The sequence below is a fragment of the Salarias fasciatus genome, chromosome 10 (genome assembly GCF_902148845.1).
Source record: "Salarias fasciatus chromosome 10, fSalaFa1.1, whole genome shotgun sequence".
Taxonomy (NCBI): domain Eukaryota; kingdom Metazoa; phylum Chordata; class Actinopteri; order Blenniiformes; family Blenniidae; genus Salarias; species Salarias fasciatus.
In genome coordinates this window covers 2,094,629-2,117,464 of record NC_043754.1, presented here as the reverse complement: position 1 = coordinate 2,117,464, position 22,836 = coordinate 2,094,629, and the positions used below count along the sequence as shown (strand labels likewise).

The 22,836-nt window shown below is 51.1% G+C and overlaps 1 protein-coding gene across 5 annotated transcripts in view; it reads left to right on the top strand.

Annotated features, from left to right (window-relative positions):
• The window catches only part of robo3 (roundabout, axon guidance receptor, homolog 3 (Drosophila)), a 79,014-nt gene that overhangs the window by 6,381 nt on the left and 49,797 nt on the right, over positions 1-22,836 (top strand). For all 5 annotated transcript variants that reach the window (XM_030100901.1, XM_030100900.1, XM_030100898.1 and 2 more), the window contains exon 2: positions 9,752-10,078. In XM_030100901.1, the coding sequence (XP_029956761.1) occupies positions 9,752-10,078 (327 nt within the window). The remainder of the gene's footprint in view (positions 1-9,751; positions 10,079-22,836) is intronic.

The window sequence follows — 22,836 nt, the reverse complement described above, 5'->3', positions numbered from 1 at the left end:
TGATGATAAATAACCGGGCCGCCGCTCGCTGTAAGATGAGACGTATTTACATGCTGGCTGCGTCACATTTTCAACACATCCTCATACTGAGGTGACAGACAGGTCTATGTGCTTTCTCTGTTGGACAAATAAATCCACTGAAGATGAGAAATCCTGCCTCCGACATGAGTTCTGCCCAGCCTCCGTTGATGAGAGTGTTTCGTGGAGCCGTCCATCCACCCCGTTCTCCTCAGGTCTTACATAGAAACACTAAAGAACACAACATTAAAGACAGACTAACACCTGTGTCGGCTCTAGATACCGGCACCGTCAGCAGTTGGACCTTTGGATTGGTGAAGAGCCGAGCATTTCTCCGTGGTCTTATCCATAAATCTCACGCTGTTTACTCCTTGTTTCGCTTCTGCTGAATGAAAGTGTTGAGCCTCCCTGTTTTCCTCTTCCAGCAGAGTCAGTGTTCACCCTCTGTTAGATTACCCTTCATTAAACTTAAACAACACAGGAAATAAGAGTACCGGCCGTCTCAGACGGCTCCTGACTCTGGACCCAAACCGCAGTATTTAGTGAATGAAAGTTTTCTTTAGAGCCGTCCATCCACTCTGATGTCTCCCGAACACGAGCGCTTTAGCTTTTCCTGTCAGAAAATCAGCCAATATGCACGTTTTTCAGCAGTGGCCTGAAAGCTTCGCTCCCCGCTGTCTCTGACCTCCTTGGGGTATTTTCTCCTCTATTTCTTCTTGTCTCTTCTCGCTCTCGTCACACGGGGCACTTAGAGCGAACTCGCAGGAAGAGTGAAGGCCCGGTCGCCAGTTACAGTTGCCTTTCCCTTGTATTCAAAGACCATCCCCCCCCTCAAAAAAAGAGAAAAGCCTTGGTGGAGTCCGTGGAGAAAATCGATGCTTGTTACTGGCGGGCTACTCAGGCTCAAACTGACAACTCTTGGCAGGCGCTGTGATACCTTGAAGGATTTTGAACTGGTTGCATTTAAGTCCTTGGAATTCATTTTTCTTCTGTGAAGCTGCATTCAAACTTCTTTACTCTTTAAATACGGGAGTTCATCCTCCGCAGTATCGATGGGGATATTTTGATGTCTTGCGAAATGCGGTTCTTGAATATTCATGGCGGTGTGGAATCTGGAGGAGAGCACTTTTCAAAGTCAAAGCGAAGAGAGTTGAAATCTGCATGTGTAAGGGACGCGGCGCTGCCCACACGGGCCGGCTTCCAGGAGCTGGAACCCAATCAAAGCTTAATGAACTCCCAGAAGTCTCTCTCCACCAGGAACTTTCTGGTGTAAAAATGGTCCGCGAGCACTCCACTGTCTGCTCCCAAAAAAACCCCAAAAAGAGACAGCAGTGTTAGCCGAGTATCGACGGAGAGCCGCTCTGCCTTGACAGCGAGCCCAAACATCTCGCCAAACCTCGCTCGCCGGCTCTGCCAGGGGAAGAGGCCACACTCCGAGGGAGCACGAAGCACAGTTGTTAGTCGGATCGACGGCTTATTTTCGGCGCTGCGATGGGAGCGCGGCTCTCCTGCCTGCAGATTTCCATGATCCCCAAAGAAACAGAGCAGAAAGAAGCGGTTCCAGAACCCCCCCCCCCACTCACCGCCACAGGAAGCAGCTCGCCGCCCCAAGAGAGTCCCAATAAAAACACCCGTTTCCTTCAGCGGGCTCGACCCTGCCTCTTCAGACGCTTCTCATCAACACAGGCTCGATTAAAGAGCGTCGTCTCTTTCTGACCCGCCGCTCTGTATTCTCATGCAGGAGTCGGATCGGGTCGTCCCCGCGGGCGGAGGAAGGCACTCCAGCCTCACCGCAGCCAATTTAACTTCCAATGCACATTTGCAAATCAATTCCAGCGGCTTTGGTGCAAATTGAGAATCGGGGGAGGAGGCGGACGAGGAGGAGGAGGAGGAGGAGGAGGAGGAGGAGGAGGAGGAAGCAACAAAGCTTTAAAACAACAGGTTCTGAAGGGGGAAAGCCACCGATTGAAAAGAGGGTGGAATTGCTTTGATGGTCATCGTCCGGCGGTCGCAGCCCCCTCCCCTCCCCCCCTCCACCGCCATAAAATGATAAATCCACTCTCTTCACCGCCGGCAGGTGCTTTTGTGTCGGAGTTTCACTTCAGAAAGACTCTAGCAGGCCATTAACGGCTCTGTCTGGCGAGAGCGGCCCGCCGCTATCTGCAGTGCGGAGTGGAGGGTTCGCTCGGCTTAGCCTTCGTTTTTAAGCCGGAGTGCGGTTTAATCTTTCTTCTTTAGCACGTTTCACCGCGGAGTGATGAGCGGAGCGGCTTTTGATGTATTGCAGGGACTCTGATTTATTTTCGCGGCCCTTCCCGTGGAAATGAAAAGCGTAGCTCACGCTGTCCGGGCCGCGGCGCCGGCCGTGCTTTATGTCCCGCTCCCTGCAGAGCCATATTCCGCCAGACGTCTTCCTCTGCTGTGAGGTGGCGCCGCCTCCGTCACCACAGATTCATCTCAGTCCTTCTGAATTTGGTCACTTTGGACTCGACTTTCTTTGCGTTTCTGTGCATCCGCTGGCTCTTTTTACTTAACTATTCACTGAGATCTACTTCTAGGACATTTTGTAATTGAAAAAATGGTATAATGATCCGTAACATTCAATCCTGGAGTAGGACTGGTATTGGTGAAAGTTGAGGATGTGGACTCTTCTTCAGCGTTCATGCAGGCGGACAGGCTCGACCCGGGGCTGTGCTCCACGCCGATCCGTCAGCTGTGAGTCACTTTGTAAGTAGGTGTGAAGATGTGTGTTGACTCTTCGCTCAATCCAGAGCCGACGCTGGAGTTCAGTCGCAGTCGCAGGATGTTTGAGGGAAACCCGAGCCGATCAGTGTAAACAGCAGAGATCCAGGCCGCCTCTCTGGGCTCCGGGGGGTCGGAGGCGTCTCGGCCGGGCTGGACTGAGCCTCTAACAGGGTTTGGCAGCTTCTCTGATTGAAATGTGACGGAGCAACATGCAGGACTGAGGCGATTAGAACCTATCTCTACACAGAGCTCCTGTTCTATCAACAACTGTGTTTTTTAATAAACGAATCCGTGTTTTTTATTTACCCTTGACTTCCTCTTGCCAACATAAAAGATCCAGCTTGAAAAGACCGTCGCTCTGCTCTAATGCTGTTGGTTCTGGAAGAGAAGATCGACTGAAGTTTCCCTTGATTCAACAAGTTCACTTCCTCTTGAAGGTCTAACCCAGCGGTGTTCAACCTGCGGCTCTGGAGCCACGTGTGGCTCTTCAGTCCCTCTGTATCCCTCTGTCTCCATGAAGCCTTCAGGACATGATATGTGAAGAAACAGTTAACTTATTTTTAAATTATTGTATGCTTCGTCACTCGTGGTTCAAAAGGGATTCAAAAAAGGTTGAAGTAAAATTGGGAAAAATAGCAAAAACGAGAAGATATGGGGTAAAAAAAATGACAGAATAGCTTAAAAACCTGAAATGTCTCCAATTTCTAACATAAGAAAATTAAATATGGCAGGAAAAAAGCAAAGACAACTGTTTAAAAACAGATAAAATGGCTAAAACAGCTAAAATTTCCAAACTGTCAACAAAAAAGAAGCTTGAAAAGAACAAAACTGTTAAAATCAGGTACAAAAATAGGTTGAGTGTTAAAAAAAATTCTGTATTCTGAACTGTAGTTAAAACTTCATGAATGAATCATAAGGTCTAGCTTTTGTTTGTGCATCAAAACCCAGTATGTCGGGTGTCGTGCAGGATGGTCAGGTGCTTCTCTCATACCCAGAATGGGACCGTGGAGGGTAGAGAGGTCTATAATTCTGTGTCTCGGTGCTGGTTGTGTGGAAAGTGTTGATGTCTGCCTTCCTCTCGGTTCCTTATTGAAACGAGTGGCGCGTCGAGAGGCTGGAGAGGAAGCATTCATCCGAAGCAGATGTGTTTCAAACAGCAAACTAACTATCGTCAGACTGCTGCTACTTGAAGATTGAAGCTCTCCATCCTGAGACGAGAACACGTCTATTAACGCCGTCTAGACGAGCGGCTCGGTGAGCGGAGCTGTTTCGGCGTTTCGTCTCGTCCCTCCATCCCAGACCCCGGTACTTCAGCTGTGAGCGGAGCAGCGTTTTCTTCCTCCCGGCTCTGTAAATGAGCGCCCTTGCTTGGATTTGTTGCATGAGTCAGACCATCATCTGATCATTCTGCCATCTGTGTTTGGAAAATAAGCGTGTGAGCCTGTGAAAAGCCGTCTGAGGAGGATGCAGAGGTGAGAGCGTGCCTCCATCCAGAGCGCTGTCTGAGTGCAGAGGAACGGGCCGACACCTGAAGCACACAGCCTGTCGGGTGAAATTACGTCGAGGTGAACTCTTCACTGCTTTCCACATCAGATCTGCATCCTCTCTCGGCCAGCTCTTTCTGAAAGGGCCGTCTCTTTGGGAAGAAGTGGTCGACGACGTTTGTCTCGTCTCTAATCGAGCCGACAGTCGATCCTCCGACCTGCGACTCGGCGGCGGCGGCGGATTATTTCTGGGTAATTGGACTGGAACTGCTTCAGTGCCAGAAGATGCCTGAACTTTGAAGTGCAGGCCGAGGTCGGAGCCCCAACTGAAATATTGAGTCTATTTTTAACAATTCTCTTTGAAACATTTTTAAGTTGATCTTCACCTCCGTGATATTTGATTCTTTTCTGCAGTAAAAGATCAAAGTCTTCGCTAAACGACGAGTTACCTTCCAGCAGTCCTGCTGTTTGGCTCTATCAGGGACGAACAGCAATCAGAATGTTGTGGCTTGGTTTGTCGAGGCGTTGGAAGAGATTACTGAAGTGGAATCTACTGGTAATAAACATTATTTTTGGATTTGAACTTCCGGGTTAACAGAGCTGCTTCTCTGTTTGGACCCAGTTCTAAACAGAGACCTCGTGTTTTGTTTCCATCTCGAGCGTCTGCAGCTCATGTTGTTCTTCTTCTCCTTCTTCTTCTTCTTCTTCCTTCTTCTTGCCGGTGCTTCTCTGCTTCTCGGCTCTTGTTTCAGCAGGGACACGCCGAGCCACTCGTTCCTCCTCCTGGATGAGAAACGTTGTGCCTCAGCACTTTGCTCGGTTCTAAAAAGGACATTGCAGCAGGACTTTCTGCTCCCCGTGGCTGTTTTCTTCCTGGGTTTTTTTATTTTCTTTCCTCATTGGCTTTTTGCCGTGCGCCACTATTTCCCCGTCGCCCTCACAGCCTCCCAGCTCTCCTTCTCCTCTTTCCCTCCCAGTCTGAAGGACTTTGAAGTTGTTTGACAGTAATTTATTCTTTGTATGCATTTGTTCTGATGTTTCCCTGTAATCTAAATACAGAGCTCTCCGCATGAGCTCCTCTGATTTGTCTGTCAGCTCGGACTCGTCAGGTAAGAAGAGAAAGTTCACGCTGAGTGGAATTAATTAAAAATAAACTGTGCTGTGCTTTAGTTTCCTGGAATAACGAGGCCTGTGATTATTACAAAAGGAAATCATCAGTTTGCATTAAAAGCTGAAGCAACAGGACGCCACACTCATCAGCTGTAGTCGTGTTATTCTGACGCTGTGGCGCTTTGATATGGAAGGTTTGACACATCCCTCTATAGATATTGATGAAGGAGGAGTTCACCAGGTTTGGAATGTAGTTTGACACCAGATTAACCGTGTTACTGTGAAGCTGAACGCCGGGCGGCAGAATGAGTCTTTAGAATGAAGAGACGGTGAAAATATCATTCCATCTCAGGTCTCTGGAAAGGTTTGATCGATCCGCTGTAACCACGGTGTGTTCGTCTGTTCTGATCGTTTAATCCAGTCCAGTTAGTATCTCTCAGTTGTGTTCAGGATCTCAGGTCCATCAACAGATTGATCAAGCAGTAGTGAAAGTGACAGCTGAAGCTGTGGAACAGATAGACGATTTATTCTCAATAACTCACTTCTCTAGAAATGAAGAAAAAGTCAATATTAGCAGCTGCTGCACCTCGGTCTGTCCCTTTGCTCATTTAAATTCTGACAGTAGTTTAATCAAATGTTGAAAGACACGGTTTCCTCAAGTTTCAAACTCAGAGTAAATGATGAGTTGAAACAACCCTGGAGAGAAGCAAACTGAAGACGAGCGATAAAGAAAACATGAAACATTTCAAATCAAGCTGATAAGCGAGAACTTTGTGTTGGCTCTATATTGAAGAAGGTACGAGACGCCATTATGTCTGGAACCAGAAAAGACGCAAAGCTTTTCATAAACAAACGAGGTGCCGTCGGTCAGAGCGTTGTTTCCTCAGAGTCCTGGATCCAGGATCCTGGGAACCTGTCCGAGCCGGCCGAGGCCTGGACTCATTAGAAGCCTCCCAGAAGCGAGCGGCGCTCCGCTCTGCTGGAAATATGCTCCGACACTCATTTCTGATGGAAGCAGCTTCGAGAACGATTGAGCGAGACTGAAAACCAGACACGAGAACAACGCTTCAAACCCAGCAGACTCTTAAATGAGACTCCTGTCCAGCGTTTGTCTGATCAGTGAATTCGTAAAAATGAAGATTGAGGGATTCTGTAAACATCCTGTGAAGGCAGTACTTTCTTGTTCACTCACTTTAGATGTTTCAGATCATTTGTTGAATCCAGGTGGAAAAATTGGAGATGCTGTCATGAATTTATCGCCCAGAGCTTCATGAAGACAAATCGGTTGTCGCGTCAGCTCGTCTGATTTCTCTGGTGCCTGTAAAGCCTCCGAACCTCAGACAGTCTCCTCCGCTTCTGTTCTTACGAGTTTTTCCTGTTTGAGTTGTGGAAACTTGTAGAGTCGACTTTCCAAAGTGAGCAGATCAAAGCTTTTATAAATCCCCCACAAATCCTCCAAGTGCTGCTTTTTATTGTTTTTTAAGGCTCGGCGTTGGAGACGGTCTTTCCTCCGCTGCTGGATCTCCGTGGCTTCGTCGGCTCGCGTTCCTCCTGGACAGGAGCTAACGGTTCCTCAGAGGCCGCGTGGCGGCGCCGTCGCTGCTCTCGAGCGGATCTGCGGCGGCGTGTTGGGCTCAAAGGAAGCGTCGTATCAGAAAACATGCCGTGCGTCTGCGCTGGAGCAGCTGATCGTAGCGTGGAGCCTCTGTCGGCGTGACGAGCCGGCGTTCGCCGCTTGACGCCGTCTCTAAAAGCCTCCGCTGTACATTTCAACGCCGCCCGTGCCTCTGAGCGCCGACTGGAAGATTCATGAGTCGACTCTGAGAGGCTGAGCTCCCGCCTCTCCAGGAACCCTCCAGGCAGACGTCCGGGTTCTTCCAGAAGCTTCCCGGGAGCCTTCAGACGGCGGGACCCAGCTGCAGCCTTGAGGGCCGAGAGGCTCTTAACCAAACGACAACGGTTTTCACTTCCCGCTCCTCGGGAGAGCGGCCTTGTTAAAGTGCTGTTTCTGTTCAGTTCATCTTGTGAAGAACCGCAGTGAGGACCTCACATCAGGCCAGAGGTTCCACTTCACCCTCAGTCCATAAAGAGAGCCGGGTCTGGATCGGGCCGGTCGGCTTTATTTACATTACCGGATGGCTCGGATAAATATTGAGAATAGAGCTAATGGAGCGCCGCGCTAAACTCAACGTTCCGTCGGTTCTCTGTTCATAAAGCACGTTTTCAGACACACTCCTGTTTGTGGTGCAGCTAACGGGACGGTTTGTATAACAAACACGTCTTCAGAGGAGCAGTGCTTCATTTAAATACTAATATTTAAAAATAAATGTACTCAGCTTGACAGACTTAGCGTTAGCCTAACCCTGACCCTGCTTCTAAAAGTTCTAAATAATAAAATAGTTGATAAAGGTTTTGAATTTGTGGGGAAAAATGTTTTAGCCCCAAAAAATAACCCACTACAATTTTTACATAATACTTAACATAGCTAAACTCAATGTAATGGAAAAATGCTATGCATAACATTTTGAGTTTGTAAGCTAGCATTAGCTTCATTTTGAGTTTTTCAGGTTTTTTGATTTCCCCCACTGAATTAGGTTTTAGCTCACACACCTGAAAACAACAGCCTCAGAATTTCATTTTCCTGTTTGGAGTCATTTGTTTTCAGCTTTTTCAGGTCCAGTTGATTTTGCTGACATATTTCATACGACTGGAAAAAGAAAAGAAAACATAAAAATAGAACAAAAGAGACGATGTGTCAGAAAATGAAAGAAAAACCATTCGAAAAGCCGTTCGTACAAACGGTTCCTAAAGCGCTGCGACTCCTTCCTGCTCTCTGAGATATGAAGCAGTTTTTAAGTAGCTTTGATTAATGATCCCGACGCACCGAGAGGAGAAGTCTGCTTGTTCTTAATCGCTGGAGGGCCGTGAAGGCGAAGCCCTGCAGATTGAACCAGACTCCAGAATCAGCCGAGCAGATTAAACCCGAACGCCAGCTTTAAATCCGGTGAGCAGGAGTAGAGAGGCTGGCATCTGAAAGAGGTGGAAATAGCAGCTTTTCTGGAGTTCATTAAAAAAGAAAAAAACTAACTTCACAATAATTAGTAATGAGAGAAAAAAGAACTTCATTGGTTTTGTTAATGAGAAGCAACAAACGTAAAACTCAAACTCGTGCAACTCAAACCCAAACACCTGAAAGCAGAAGCGAGCCAAGCAGGTCGCATCGGGACTCATCTTCTCTTCATCCCTCTGTAAATAATTCAGACTGAAGCGTCTCTACCTGCTGGAACATTAGCGTTAGCGGCGTGTTGACCGGCGTGGTGTATTATTGATATCATGCAGCCTGTTTAAGCTTCCAGTGAGCAGAACGATGCGGCGCCGAGCGCGGTGCTGCAGAGGCCCGGCGTCGCCTCGGCCCGGTTCGAAAACCACACCGGATGACGGCTCAGTCTGGAAAATGTTCTCGCCGCTCCTCGCCGCTCCTTGCCGCTCCTCGCCGCTCCTCGCCGCTCCTTGCCGCTGCTGCACTTTGTCTTATTGCTTCTCTTACATAATTGTGCCGCCATTGAACCGGGAGGAGTAGGGGAGGGGGGGCCTCTGGGAATTACTTCACCTCATCTCTGAAATCTGCTACAGATGCGGCACCAGCTAGCATAATGATGACGCTGGTGCCAAATTACGAGCGCTGGGGCAGCTTTCAGTGAGTGCAGATGGAGCTCAGACCTCATCTCCTGTATAAAACCCCGGATCGGAGGCATCGACCTGCTCCAGTAGCAGAAGAGGCAGGAGTCAAATTACAATGAAGAGGGGCGCACCGAGCAGCTGGACCGGCTGATGAAGCCATCTTCAGTTCTGGAGCCCCCCACCCCCCCACCCCCCCACCCCCCCACCTGGAGAGCGTGAGTTAGTGCTGCTGCTGAGTGTGTTTTTAATCAGTTTCTCCGCCCACTCGCCGTTTTGTGTCGCGGCCACAATGTGAGAGAAAGCGGAGGATTGTTTAAATTTTTTTCAGCTCCGTGCGTTAAAGAGCATCTACTCTCCACGCCGCCGCCGCCGCCGCCGCCATCTCGCCACTTTACATTCAGAGTGTGTGAGCATTCAAATGAGCGCTGCCGCGTCGGTCCGGCCTTCGGTTTATGTTCGAGGAGCTTGAAATGAGGGTTTTTTTTTTTTTTTTGCATCGCTTTGCGTTAATGAGCTCCTGAAACGCCTCTAACGACTCTCAGTAACGCCGGCTGTTAAAGTCGGTCGCGTTCCTGTTTAAAACACAGATCAGCTTTAATTACTCTCTGAACTCCACCGCTGTTGACGCCACTTAGCGCTCGCCTTAAAAGAAAGAAACTGCTGCTGGTGATTGAGATCTGACGGCGCTGTGTTTTTCTGGTTTCCCCCCGCAGGGTCCCGGCCCCGGCTGGAGGACGCCGCCCCCCGGGTCGTGGAGCACCCGTCCGACCTGATCGTGTCGAAGGGCGAGCCGGCCACGCTCAACTGCAAGGCGGAGGGCCGGCCGACGCCCACGGTGGAGTGGTACAAGGACGGCGAGCGCGTGGAGACGGACCGCGAGGACCCGCGCTCGCACCGCATGCTGCTGCCCAGCGGCTCGCTCTTCTTCCTCAGGATCGTGCACGGGAGGCGGAGCAAGCCCGACGAGGGCGTCTACGTCTGCGTCGCCCGCAACTACCTGGGCGAGGCGGTCAGCCGCAACGCGTCGCTGGAGGTGGCAAGTGAGTGGCGCTTCAGATGAGCTGTGTGACGATGTGGAGGCGGTTCGGACCGGACTGGAGGCGGTTCGGACCGGTTCAGACCGGACTGGAGTCAGGGCGGCGCCTTGCTTGGTTCCACAGGACCAGCCGGAGTTGTTGCACTTTGTTCTTGTTTATTTTGTGAAGTTTTCCTGGGAGGAATCTGAAGATGTGCCTGGAGTGACGCCTTCATGATGTTCAGCCTGCAGCATCTCTACAGTGTGTCTGGACCAGGGGTGTTCAACCTGCGGCTCTTCAGTCCCTCTGTAGCGGCTCCATGAAGCCTTCATATCATGATACATGAAAAAACATTTAACTTATTTTTAAATTATAATATGATTTGTCATTCTTGGTTCAAAAGGGATTCAAACAAAGTTCACGTGAAATTAGGAAAAATAGCAAAAACCACAAGAAATGGGCAAAAAAAGATTTATAGAACAGCTTAAAAAAAACCAGAAATGTCTTTAATTTCTAACATAAGAACATTAAATATGGTAGAAAAAAAGCATACAAAACAGTTAAATAAGGTAAAATAGCTAAAATTTCCAAACTGTCAACAAAAAAGCTTCAAAACAGGAACAAAACTGGTAAAATCAGGTTCAAAAATAGGTTCAATGTAATAAAAGGCTCTATTCTGAGCTGAATGGAAAAAAATGACAAAATAGCTTAAAAACCTGAAATGTCTCCAATTTCTAACATAAGAAAAATAAATAAGGCAGGAAAAAAAAGTATAAAACTGTTTTAAAGAGGTAAAATAGCTAAAACAGCTAAAGTTTCAAAACTGTCAACAAAAAAGCTCCAAAACAGGAACAAAACTGTTAAAATCAGGTTCAAAAGTAGGTTCAATGTAATAAAAGGATCTGTTCTGAACTGTAGCTAAAACTTCTTGAATGCATCATTAGATCTAGTTTCTGTTTGTTCATCAAAACCAAGACTGAAGCCTCCTGAGCTGCAGTCGCCTCAGTTTAAAGCTTAAATGTTCTTTATGGCTCCAGAACAGCTGGACTGGAGGGAAAGTCACTGAAACGGCTCTTTTGGTCAGAAAGGCTGCAGAACCCCGGTCCAGACACACACCTGCGCCCGATTGGTCCATCCGCTCCTGGAGTTCAAACCAGCATGGCTGCATGTTTCTGCTCCGTCATCTTAATAATCCATCATGAGATTCTGATGCCCCTGACGCCCCTGTTGGGTCCGGGGTGGATCGGGGTGGATCGGCGTCGGCACTTATGGTCGACCTCAAACTCCGTAGCTGTGGTGGTTCTGGAGTCTGTATCTGTCATAAACTGCAGCACCGTCAGAGGTGTAGAGCAGAAAACCTTCGCCGCCGCATCAAGCCGTGGCCGGGACCTGATCGCCGACGGAGGCCGCCGAGCACAGGAGTGAAGGGACAGAGTGGAGGTGTCATCTGAGCCGCGGCGGCAGAGCAGGAAGGAAACCTCTCGCTCTCTTATCGTCGCCTTCGCTCGGCCGGTTTAGCTTAAGACGCCACCCCTGACCTTCTTCCATCCTCCCTCCTCCCGTCCCGGGGAGCGCTGCCCCCCCCCCCCGCGCTAATGTGGATGGATGACAGCTCACCGGGGCGGCGGAGATAAGAGGGAGGAAAGGCCGCCGTTAGCTGGCAGCGTCTCACCAGCAGATGTTGGAACCTTAAAGTACAACAAACTCCTGTCAGTCCCCCCCCCCCAGCCCCCCGCTCTCCCCCCTGCTTGTAAGTAGTGGCACTTCAGTGAAACGTTTATAGGCCCAATTAAAAGCGTGCTGTTGGACTCGGCCGTCACCGCTCAGGTGGAGGAGATTGCGCTCAAGTTTTCAGGAGTTTGTTTTGACAGCAGCAGGTGATCTAAAGGCAGCGGGGGAGGGGGGGGGGGAATCCAGATCCTCACCGCGGCTCGGTGTGTGTTTTTAGCGAGGGCGTTGATGGAAAACTGGAATATGAATAACGACGAGCTTCGATCTGTTCGCTCGGCTTTTCTTCTGAATGAGCCCGACGGCTCGCAGGCTGCCAGGATTTGAACCTTTCCTCTCATTCCTTCGCCGTGGCCCCCCCCCCCTCATGTCCGCTGGAAACCTCTCAGGAATTCCTGCTAACGCGAACCAGCTGAGCGCTCAGAGCGCGGCTCCGTTCCCAGTGAAACCGGGCGAAACTGTAGACGGCCGCCCGACGCCTCGCGTCCAGGCCGCGTGTTTTCTGAACGGCTCGGGCCTCAAACCTAATAAAGGCGCTGAATCCTGAACACCCCCCCCCCCTCCCCCCCCCGCAGAAAAACAGCCCATGATTCATCCTCCAGCAGAACGGCTGAGACCTGCGTCAGGCGTCCGTCACCTGGCTGAATCGACTGCAGCGGTCGGTGGAGGCCAGGCGGACTCCAGAGGCTGAATGATCCCTTCCCGCCGTTTACTTCCTGGCCTCTTCTTCTTCTTCTTCTTCTTCTTCTTCTTCTTCTTCTTCTTCTTCTTCTTCTTCTTCTTCTTCTTCTTCTTCTTCTTCTTCTTCTTCTTCTTCTCTTCTTCTTCTTCTTCTTCTTCTTCTTCTTCTTCTTCTTCTTCTTCTTCTTCTTCTTCTTCTTCTTCTTCTTCTTCTTCTTCTTCTTCTTCTTCTTCTTCTTCTTCTTCTTCTTCTTCTTCTTCTTCTTCTTCTTCTTCTTTCTTCTTCTTCTTCTTCTTCTTCTTCTTCTTCTTCTTCTTCTTCTTCTTCTTCTTCTTCTTCTTCTTCTTCTTCTTCTTCTTCTTCTTCTTCTTCTTCTTCTTCTTCTTCTTCTTCTTCTTCTTTCTTCTTCTTCTTCTTCTCTTCTTCTTCTTCTTCTTCTTCTTCTTCTTCTTCTTCTTCTTCTTCTTCTTCTTCTTCTCTTCTTCTTCTTCTTCTTCTTCTTCTTCTTCTTCTTCTTCTTCTTCTTCTTCTTCTTCTTCTTCTTCTTCTTCTTCTTCTTCTTCTTCTTCTTCTTCTTCTTCTTCTTCTTCTTCTTCTTCTTCTTCTTCTTCTTCTTCTTCTTCTTCTTCTTCTTCTTCTTCTTCTTCTTCTTATTCTTCTTCTTCTTCTTCTTCTTCTTCTTCTTCTTCTTCTTCTTCTTCTTCTTCTTCTTCTTCTTCTCTTCATACCTGACATGAGGGTTGTGTTGAGCCGCAGACCAGGGACACGTTATTACAGCGGCGTCTGCCAGCGCCCGCGGGACGTTTGGCAGCTGCGGCGGTAGCCGTGCAGTCTGGGCGCCGGCGGAATCCCCGCCGCGGTTCCTCGGGGTCACGAGAGGCTCGTCTTTAACGCCGCCGTGGCTTCAGCCTGGGCTTCTGCGTGCGCGTGTGACTTTATCTGGCGGCGCTGTGCCCCTCCGAGAGCCGACATCCTCCTCAGCTATCTGCAAACACACACACGTGCACGGCGGCGGCGCGGCTTGGCGGTCGCTCTCCCAGGTCAGGGCTCTAATCCGTGGCGGGAGAAGAGAAATGATGTGTGTGTGCTTGGCTGTTCCTCCGCCGGAGAGGTTACAGAACAAACAGCGGCCGGTGCCAGGCGCTGCTGCCAGCAGCCCCCCCGCCCCCCCCACGTGGCTCCAGGGGGGCTGGAGATAAGGCCGGAGGCTGCCAGGGGGCTCGGACCGGGCGCCCGGGCAGGCGCAAGATGGCCCTTTGTGGCGCGGCGTCGCCTCGCTCCCCAGGCCCGCGACTTGGAAGCTCCGGGAGCCGGGCTGTGTTGGTGTGTATATTTGGTGGCGGGGAGGGAGCCAGGAGCCGGGGGGGTGGGGGGGTGGTGGGGAGCGAGCAGGTTTAACCCCATCTGCTGCAGAGCCAAGCGGCGGCACTCTTACACTGCCTCATGTCTGGAAATGGATATGAAATCAGTTCATTTGCATCCATTGATGAATATATTTGAAATGCTGATGTTCCAGATGTTCTCAACACAAACCAGGACTGCAAAATATCTGGAGGAGTTCTGGAAGGAAGAGCGGAAGAGAGAGATGCAGCACAGTGTAAAGAGGAGGGTGGGGTGGATGGATGGATGGATCGGTGGACGGATATCCCATCATCCCTCGTCCAGCTGCTGCTGCTGCAGTGAAGAGCCGAGGAGGCTCCTCAGTTCGAGCCCTTCTCGCCTCGCCTCCCCTCGTGCCTCGTGACAGTTTGGGATTTTAGCGCCGCCCTGCAGAGCCGACGATGTCTGCAGGTGCGTCGTTGACAGAGAACATCTGTGCCGTCAGATCAGGTTCTGCAGATCTGTTTCAGGGAGCGTTTCTGCCGCCAGTCCAGGACGGTGGAACTGATGCTCTAGAACCTTCCCTCACCTGATTCTTACGTTTATATTGATCTATAAATGGTAAACATTGTGATTGCAGAACACTCTTCCTTCATTCACACCAATAATCTGAACCGTTAGCTCATTAACACGAGTTGTTCTCCGTTATCTCAGTAACAGTTTCGGTGTTTGACGACTGGCTGTTCGATGCAGGAAGTGGAGCAGGTGTCTCTTCGTCTCCGACGTTCTGCAGAGCTCAATATTTAAAGAGAACAAGTAGAAAATCACTCCACGCCGTGTTTGGTGGCAGCAGCATCGGGAGGGAAGCGGCTTCCTGACGCGTTTTAATTTGCGTCAGTGCATCCGACCTCGGAGACGGCGGCTCTTTTCTCGGCGTTTCCTCTGAAATGTGTGTTTAGCGCCGCGCTCAGATCCGATTTCACGCCTTGGAAGAGATTCTTTGATCCTGAAAATGTGGCCCACTGAGTTGCGTGCCAGGAGCAGAGGCCAATTCGTGTCAGATGCATAAAAGTCAGCGGAGCACAATGGAGCTAACGGGCCAGACGCCCCTGGGTGGCGATTTGACATTCAGACCCGCCGCCGAGCTTCAAGCTTCTTCTTTTTTTTCTTCTCTGAGTGTTTTACACCTCTGACGTTTTTATTATGCCTGCAACGTCTCTCCCGCCCGGCTTTATGGCTCATGAATATTCACTCTGCCGAAGGGAGACGGGTGGAGGAGGGGGGTTGGGGGGTGGGGGGTGGAGTCACAGACATTTCAAATAAAACGGAGCGGGGGTGAAAATCAACTTCCCCCCACTTTCTTTTTATAAGGTTGTTTGGAGGTTAAGACGTAGAGTCTGAGGAGAGCAGCTGCGCCGGGAACTCTGGGAATGAACAGGTGAAGATGTGACGTGTGTGTGTGTGTGTGTCAGTGTCTGTGTGTGTGTGTGTGTGTGTGTGTGTGTGTGTTTGTAACGGTCCCACTTTCTCACCCGCAGTAATCCCAGACACCCCGTGAGGGAGAGACAGCTGAAGTGAACTGTCACCAGCTGGATCCTCCTTTCTCCTTTACACGCACACGCGCACACACACACACACACACACACACACACACACACACACACACGCCTGCCACTGTGGTTTGGATCATCTTGTGCAGAAACAGGGATTTCAGGGTTTCTGTGGAAGTGGGAGAAGGATTCGAGCGGATCGGGCAGGGCGGATTGGGCAGATCGGGGCGGATCGGGCGGAGCGGTTCGGGCGGGGCGGATCGGGCAGAGCGGAGCTGTGATGAAGCAGATAGACCTCGTCCGTCCCGCCGGCGGCTCCTCGCTCGCCGCTCCCTGGCCTCGTCCTCCTCATTAACCCGGCGCTGTGGAGCCATAGGGGCTCTGGCCGGCGCTCGGTGGGGCTCGCTGTCAAGCAGCCACACCGCCTCCACACCGCCTCCACCCTGCCCTCGGCCTGCGTTCACACCGCAGAACGACGGGAGCCACGTTGCTTTGACTGAGACTAGCTTTCACTGAAGGAGCAGCAGGACGTTTAAAGTCTGCTGCTGAAGGAGCGACGTCTCTAAAAGACGACATTAAGCCTCTGAGCGTCGGTGAAACGCCTGTTTGGAGACGTCAGCAGTTGAAGGAACCTTTCTTCTGAACACAGTGAGCTGATTTTATCCGCTCGCCTCCTCACCTGGAACAGAGGAGATCAGGAGCTTTGACCTCAGCAGGGAGGTCGGCCTGACGGCGAAACAATGGCGTCTTTATCTCTACGGCTGTTTTGTTCTTCACAGAGCGCCGGTGTTTGCAGATCAGAGCGCCTGCTGAGCCCCTCGTCTGGGTTGTAAATGAGCTGAATTCTGTCATGTCGAACATCAGAAAGCGGAACCGAGTCATTTTGAAGCAGAATGTTTGAGTCGTCTCGTCTCAGGTGTGTTTTCGGCGTCGTCACAGCGATCAGGAGGAGTCGTGTTCTCTTCGCAGCGCTGACTGGTCTTTGTGGCGTCCTGCGTCCATCAGACGGACGGACAGAGGCCATGCGAGACGGTGGGACCGGAGCTGTGATGCTGTAAAGTTGGAGCCTCAGAGCTGTGTGAACGTTAGCAGCTCTGCGTTTGTGGAGTGTCGACTGTCTGTCAGTCAATACGGCCGACTCTGAGCTGCTCGGTGCTTTCAGATCACATCAGTCAGCCGTTTACTGTGTCCTCGGTTCATCGTGCAGCTCCGAGTCCTCGTTCAGCCTCAGCTCAGCAACATAAACCTGAAAAAATGTCTGTTTTCTAGATCTCAGATGTTCAGACGTCTGTCAGGGTTCCTTTGGTTTCTGCTCATGATGCTGTTTGTTCGTTGCGGATCTGGTTTGGAAGTGAGCCAGACCGGCTTGTTGAGGGTTGTTCAGCAGTGGAGGTACCACGGGCGCCTCGGGCCCCTTCAGGGACGCGGCGTCACGCCGTCGCTCTGCGGCGCCTCGTCCGGTGATAACGAGCTCGGAGCTGCGAGGCGTGTTGGCGCTCCGCTAATGGGATCGCACGTCTCGGACGGAGCCGCTGGTCATCCTGATCTTAGAGGGGAGAAAACAAAAAACAGGAATGAGGAAGGGGTCAGATGGCCGGAGTGAAGCTTAACCCCCCCCCCCCCCCCGAATGATCCGTCCGTCTGCTGGTCACTGAGCCAAACCCACCAGCCACTGGAGGATAGGCTGAATTAATTAGACCGTGCTGGAGACCTGTGTGTGTGTGTGTGTGTGTGTGTGTGTGTGTGTGTGTGTGTGTGTGTGTGTGTGTGTGTGTGTGTGTGTGTGTGTGTGTGTGTGTGTGTGTGTGTGTGTGTGTGTGTGTGTGTGTGTGTGTGTGTCAGTGAGACAAAGGCAGAAGGAGCGGGGGTGCTGGGTTGGGGGTGTGCTCTGACAACAGGTGGTGTGAGGAAGAGCATTAACCTTCTCCCCCTCTTTAATGACAGTGCAGCGCGGCGGCCTGTCCACAACAATAAAGGCCCCTCGCTCCAACTGTTGTGGCCGATCACACCCCCACCCACCCCCCACCCCCCCGGTCACGCCCCCTGTATCTCCGTGAGCTGCTGATCACAGGCTCTCAGCTGACACCAGGACCTCTGCCTGGCCCGTTAAATATTCGTAAGGATGAAGTACAAACCTTCTCCTCTTTGCTGACAATCAGCAAGTTCACCCGTTTGCATTTTAACGCCACGGTGTCTCAGTTAGGCAGATGATTAACGGAGGGTGATTGTGGCTGCGCCTCCAGGATGCAGATGAGCTCCCGTTCAGGCGATGCCTCCGGCGGTGTGGCGTCGGCTTCAGACGGATGGAGGGAAACCTCACACAGGAAGTCCGTTTGGGACGCTTGAAGACACAAAGACCATAAGTCAGTGCCTGTCAGCTCCCGGGAGATAAGGCAGCACGCCTGGAACCGAGACCCAGACTGTTTAATTCTCCTTGAATAGCGTTCGGGAATAGAGACTGTCAGATCATGAGAGGGATGAGGCGAGGTTCAGACGAATACGAACCAGAGGCTGGAAGGTTTGTTGCTCTGCTGACTCTCAGCTGTTCGGCTCCGGTTCTGCTCTAAATGTCGCCTTTAGCAGCAGGTTTCATGGTGTTTTTAGTCTGTCAGTCCAGTTTTGAAGTGTGAAACCTGGTGGGCTGCTGCTCCGGACCGATGGGATCTCACACGGCGGGGGGAGGATCCTGAATGCGGTGGATCCCCGGCGGACGGAGAACATGCAGAACCGGCTCGTCTGGGGAGCTTCAGCCATCATCCGTGACAGACGGCGAGCGGGAGAGGCCAACGCGATCAATACTCGGTTCAAACAGATCAATGGGGCGCAATCAGAACGCCGTTATGGAGCGACCGAGGTGTGTGTTGGCGCCTCGTCTCAGTACCGAAACACTGGAACCTCGGACCGGCGTCTGAGGGCGGAGCGTTTCCCGTTGGTGACGGAACTTTTCGTCCGTGGCCGTGTGGCCATTCGGCGCCAAGTCATTGTGAAAAACTGGCTTAATTCTCTGGACAGCAGACTCCAGCTCTGGGGAAAGTGGTTTTGATTGTCGTTGGAGCCGCCGTGCGCCCGCTGCCAGCTCGCTGAATGGCTGGACCGCTGGTCGCTGCCGTTGGATGAGTCGGGCCCGGATTTGGCGCTTCGCTCTGCGCTGCCTCCAGAAAACGCTCCACTCGCTCCAGTAATTGCTCTCCTTCTGCCTGCAAACCAAATGTCAAGTTTTTAAGCTACATTTGATGAAGTATATCATTTTTAATACTTTTTTTTTTTAGCTTATTTTCAGCTCTACTGCTGCAGCTTGTAAGAAGTTGGAGGGAAATGAATATTTGAGTGGCAGAGACGATGGGGCCGTGGCCTTTAACGCTAAATTAGCATGATGCTAATTGACGCGGCTCTCTCCCTGCATATAAATAGCGTCGGGCTTGTGATCAGTTTTTCTGCTGCCTCATCAGGAGAAGCTCCTGCAGCAGAATTTATGATTAATAAGGTCTGATTAGCGTTGGACAGCTTCACACTCTGGATTGTTCGATTTGAAGGAGCTTTAAGCCCGAAGCCCTCAGATTCCTGAGCGGAGATAATCCTGCTGGCTCTGGACTGAAATAACAATTCTAACTTTTCTTTTAACGGGAGACCAAACCTGAAGCAGGTTTCTAGCTGTAAAGGTCATTTCCTCTCTTTCATTTGCTCTGAAATCAGTACTTTTTACTATTTCAGCTGTTTGAACAAACCTGTGTTTTCTTCCTGTTTCTAACAGCTTTTCTTTAGTTTTCATCCGTTTTAATTGTTTGACCTTTTTTGTTTCTTTAAGCTTTTTTTCAGCTCTTCATCCCTTTTGTAGCTATTTTCTTGGTTCTATCCTGTTTTTTTTCTCTCGCTTCTTCAGTTGTTTTTGACAGTTTGAACTCGCATTAGCTGTTCCTACAGGTTTTGGCAGTTTCAGATTTTACGGTTTCTAACTTTGAGTTGAGAGACTTTTGTTCGGCGGCAGAATGAAGCGTCTCTCCTCGTCTCCACCTGACTTGGCGAACACTCCGGGGCGCCGCCGCACGGTGTGTGTTTGACCATCGGTTTCCTCCCGCCGTGACGCTCTGCGGTCTCCGTGCTGAGGAGGCTTTTCCAGAATTAACCTGAGGATCTCCTCATCGCCGTCAGGCTGGAGTGACACTCAGAGAGGCGTTTGAGGGGGATTTCGGCGTATTGGACCTGCATGCACACGGCCGGTGTGACGCCGAGCAGCTGTGGAGAATGCTTATTGATTTCTGCTTGTGTGTATTTGCACAAGATTCATTTCTCCTTAAGACCGGCTCCGCCTCGGAGCCAGGAAAGGTCGGCGAACGGCAGCTTAAGTCATCCGAGCGCAGCTAAATGGATTTCTGCTCCCAGATCCATCTGTTTTTGGAGTTTGTTGACAGGCTGGAAAATTGGAACTGTTGCACTTCCCTCCCTCTGTCACGGCGCCGCCTCCTCCCCCTCCCTCCTCCGCCGTCACCTGCTCCCCCCGCGTGTCCCCGGCGGTCCGCGGTCCCGGAGGAGTGACGGTGCGCGGACAGCTGAGGGACGTCAGCTGACGGCCCGACCGGCTCGTCTCCAGCCTGAAGCCGCCGACGTCGGAGCGACGCCTCACCTCTCTCACCTCCCGGACTCCACCCTGACGCAGTCGGCGGTTTCACCCCGACGCCACGCACCGCAGGGGGTCTGTGTGGGAGGCGGCTTCAGACAGGAAGGAGCTGAAACATCAGTTCAGGCGTCAGAACATATCGGCTTGAATCCCGCCTGCTGGAACGATCTCTGAATATTTACCATTGAATCCGAGGCATTTGTGTCGACTTGGCGAGTAACAGAATCAGAGTTGATTTGTAATCATCTGGGGGTCAAACTGAGAGTCCGATGGTGAAAAATGACCCATCAGAGGCTCAGTCTGGCCCGCAGGTCAACGTTTCCTTTAGAAATGACAACAAAAGTATTGACTGGAGTTTTCAATGAACTGCTGCTGCTAGTTTCTTGAATTCTGGTGTTTCATTCAGAGTCGTGGACAAAACGGCGAGAGCTGGGCCGACAGGTCACACGATGCAGCGGTGAAAGCTCCTCCGTATCAAAGCCTCAACACGCCTGATTTCCTGACTTTTCTCTGCTTTCTGCTCCAGGAGGATCATCGAATTGGCTTAAGGCTGAAACTCGTCCTCACTTTGTGAATTTGCACTTCCTGAGGAATGAAAACGCGTGTGGAGCTTGTTTTGTGTGTGAACGAAGCTTCTGGGTTTTGTCTCGTTCTGTGGCTGATGACGCGTCATCTGAACCGTCCTCAGCTGCCGTCCCTCCGCCGTCCCTCCTCCCTGCTCGCTCCCCGGAGGCGGGCTTCAGTCCTCCTGGTTTTCCAGATGGGTGAACGACAGTAGCCCGACCTGCCGGGGGTCAGCGGAGGGCAGAGCGGGGCCGGCAGGCCAACGGGGGGTGGAGGGGGCGGAGGGGGGCTCAAGTCGCCTCACAATGGGCTTCTCAGCATTTCAGTGACCCCGGCACCCCCGCCCCTACAGGCTGCACGACGGCGGCCATTACTAGATTAAAGTAATCCTCTTTTGGGCGGCCAGACAATGGCTTGATGAGCTGACCACACACACGGGAGCGCCGGCCTCCTCTGTGACGGCATTGTAGTGGGCGACCCCCGGGGTCCAGCCCCGCTCTGATCCCCTCCTCGCCTCGCGCCGCCGATCGGCTCACGTTCTCCTGGAGTTACAGCCTCACTCACATTCAAACCTCCCTCCTCGTCCTTCGCTTTTTTTTAAAACGCCACACAGTCCAGATTCTTTTCCCTCTGAAGCTCTGAAGCCGGTTTGTTTTTGCCAAGCGGCTCCCATCAAAATGCTGTTTCATCTCCTCTTTGCCTCGGTTTCTGAAGGACTGACACATTTTAAAAGCCACTCCAGAGTCTCTGTTTTCCCTGGCAGCTCCGTCTTTGTCCAAAGGGCATCGACTCTTCCTTTTTCTTCTTCCCTTTCGTGTGGGGATCCTTCACCTGATAATTTATGCAGCTTTATGAGAGGAGGGAACCACTCCAGCTGAATGAAGTATTGTCAAACAGTTTGAATATTTCATGAAGCGCCGGGGTAATTTAGAGAGACGCGGCGTGTCTCTATCGCCGCCGTTTGCATCAGAGCGCCCGCCGCTCCGTCTCCCTGAAGGATACCTGCCACTTTGTGTTCCAGAGAAGACTCGCGAGGCGCTTTCAGAACATCCACAGCACATAATTCACGAAGCGTCGGGCCGCTGCCTTCATCAGGCGTTCGGGAGCAGAACTTTGCGTCGATAAGTCCGCAGCTTCATTAAGGTGATCGATCCGACACGGAGCGAGCGTTGAACGCTCACCTCGGCTGGACGCCGTCCCACAGATCTCTGCTGTCCAGAGGTCAGCGCTTCGCTCCGTACGTCACCCGTCCCTGAAATAAATCCTGAATACAGCGTTTTGATAATGTGGGATTATTGATCCATACCAGGAAATGGGTTTTTTTTTTTCTCTGTACTTGCTGCATGTTAGAGGTCAGGAGTCACGGTCAGTCGTAGAGCAACCGCCTGGAGTCACCATTTCTCCCAATGACAGTTCGGAAACATTGATAATACGACTCTGCGGTGCAGTACGAATCGACTGTTGTGCATTCAGTTCATTCAGCTGAACTGTGGTAAGTCATGTCTTCAGGTATTGAGCATTCACGCTCTGACATCGGAAAACTCAATAAAAAAAATGCTTCATTCACAAAAGCTTTGCAACCAGCCGTAACCCCCCAAAAAACCCCCAGAACAGCAGCAGTGACAGTTAGGTGGAAACTAAACACATGTAGAACAAAAATACAAATTAAAAGCACAGCTTGGTGTAAATTTGGTTCAAGACAAAGTGCAGCAGTATCTGGAAGAGCAAATCTCAAAGCACCGAGTCAATTTCATCTTCTACTGAAGTGTTGCATATTGTTATTGATTGTTCACTCGATCCTCGACAAGAAGACCGGACGTCACATCTGTCCCTGAAACCCTGCAGGCCACCCAGAGCTGCCGCGGAATGGAAGACTCAACGCTCTCCCTGAAGCTCGGTGGTGGATGAAGCCCTCAGCTGATGGTTCCACTCTGTGAACCTTTCATTCATCTGGTTTCTGACCTGCTAATGATCAGTCGGAGTGTCTGAGACGAGCTTTGTTTTCTGGGTGCTGAGTTCAGGGATCTGTTCAGCCTGTGATCGAGCCAGGCGGTCGGGGAAACCAATTAGTACTCCCACCGGCCAGGAACAGACCGGGGCGGAGGAGAAACCTCCCATCAGCCCACAGACGGTCCCTGGTTCCACTGCGATGAGCCACATCAGGTCGGAGGGACTCAGATCTTTTGGCCTCTGATTCGATCCCCTGCTTTTTCTTTTTTTTTTAACTTTAAGAAGTTGGATGTGAGTGTGCTTGAGTTCTCTCGGGTCTCTGGAGGATGTCTTTCTCAACACAATTTCAGTCCAGCTTTATGAGTTTTTCTCA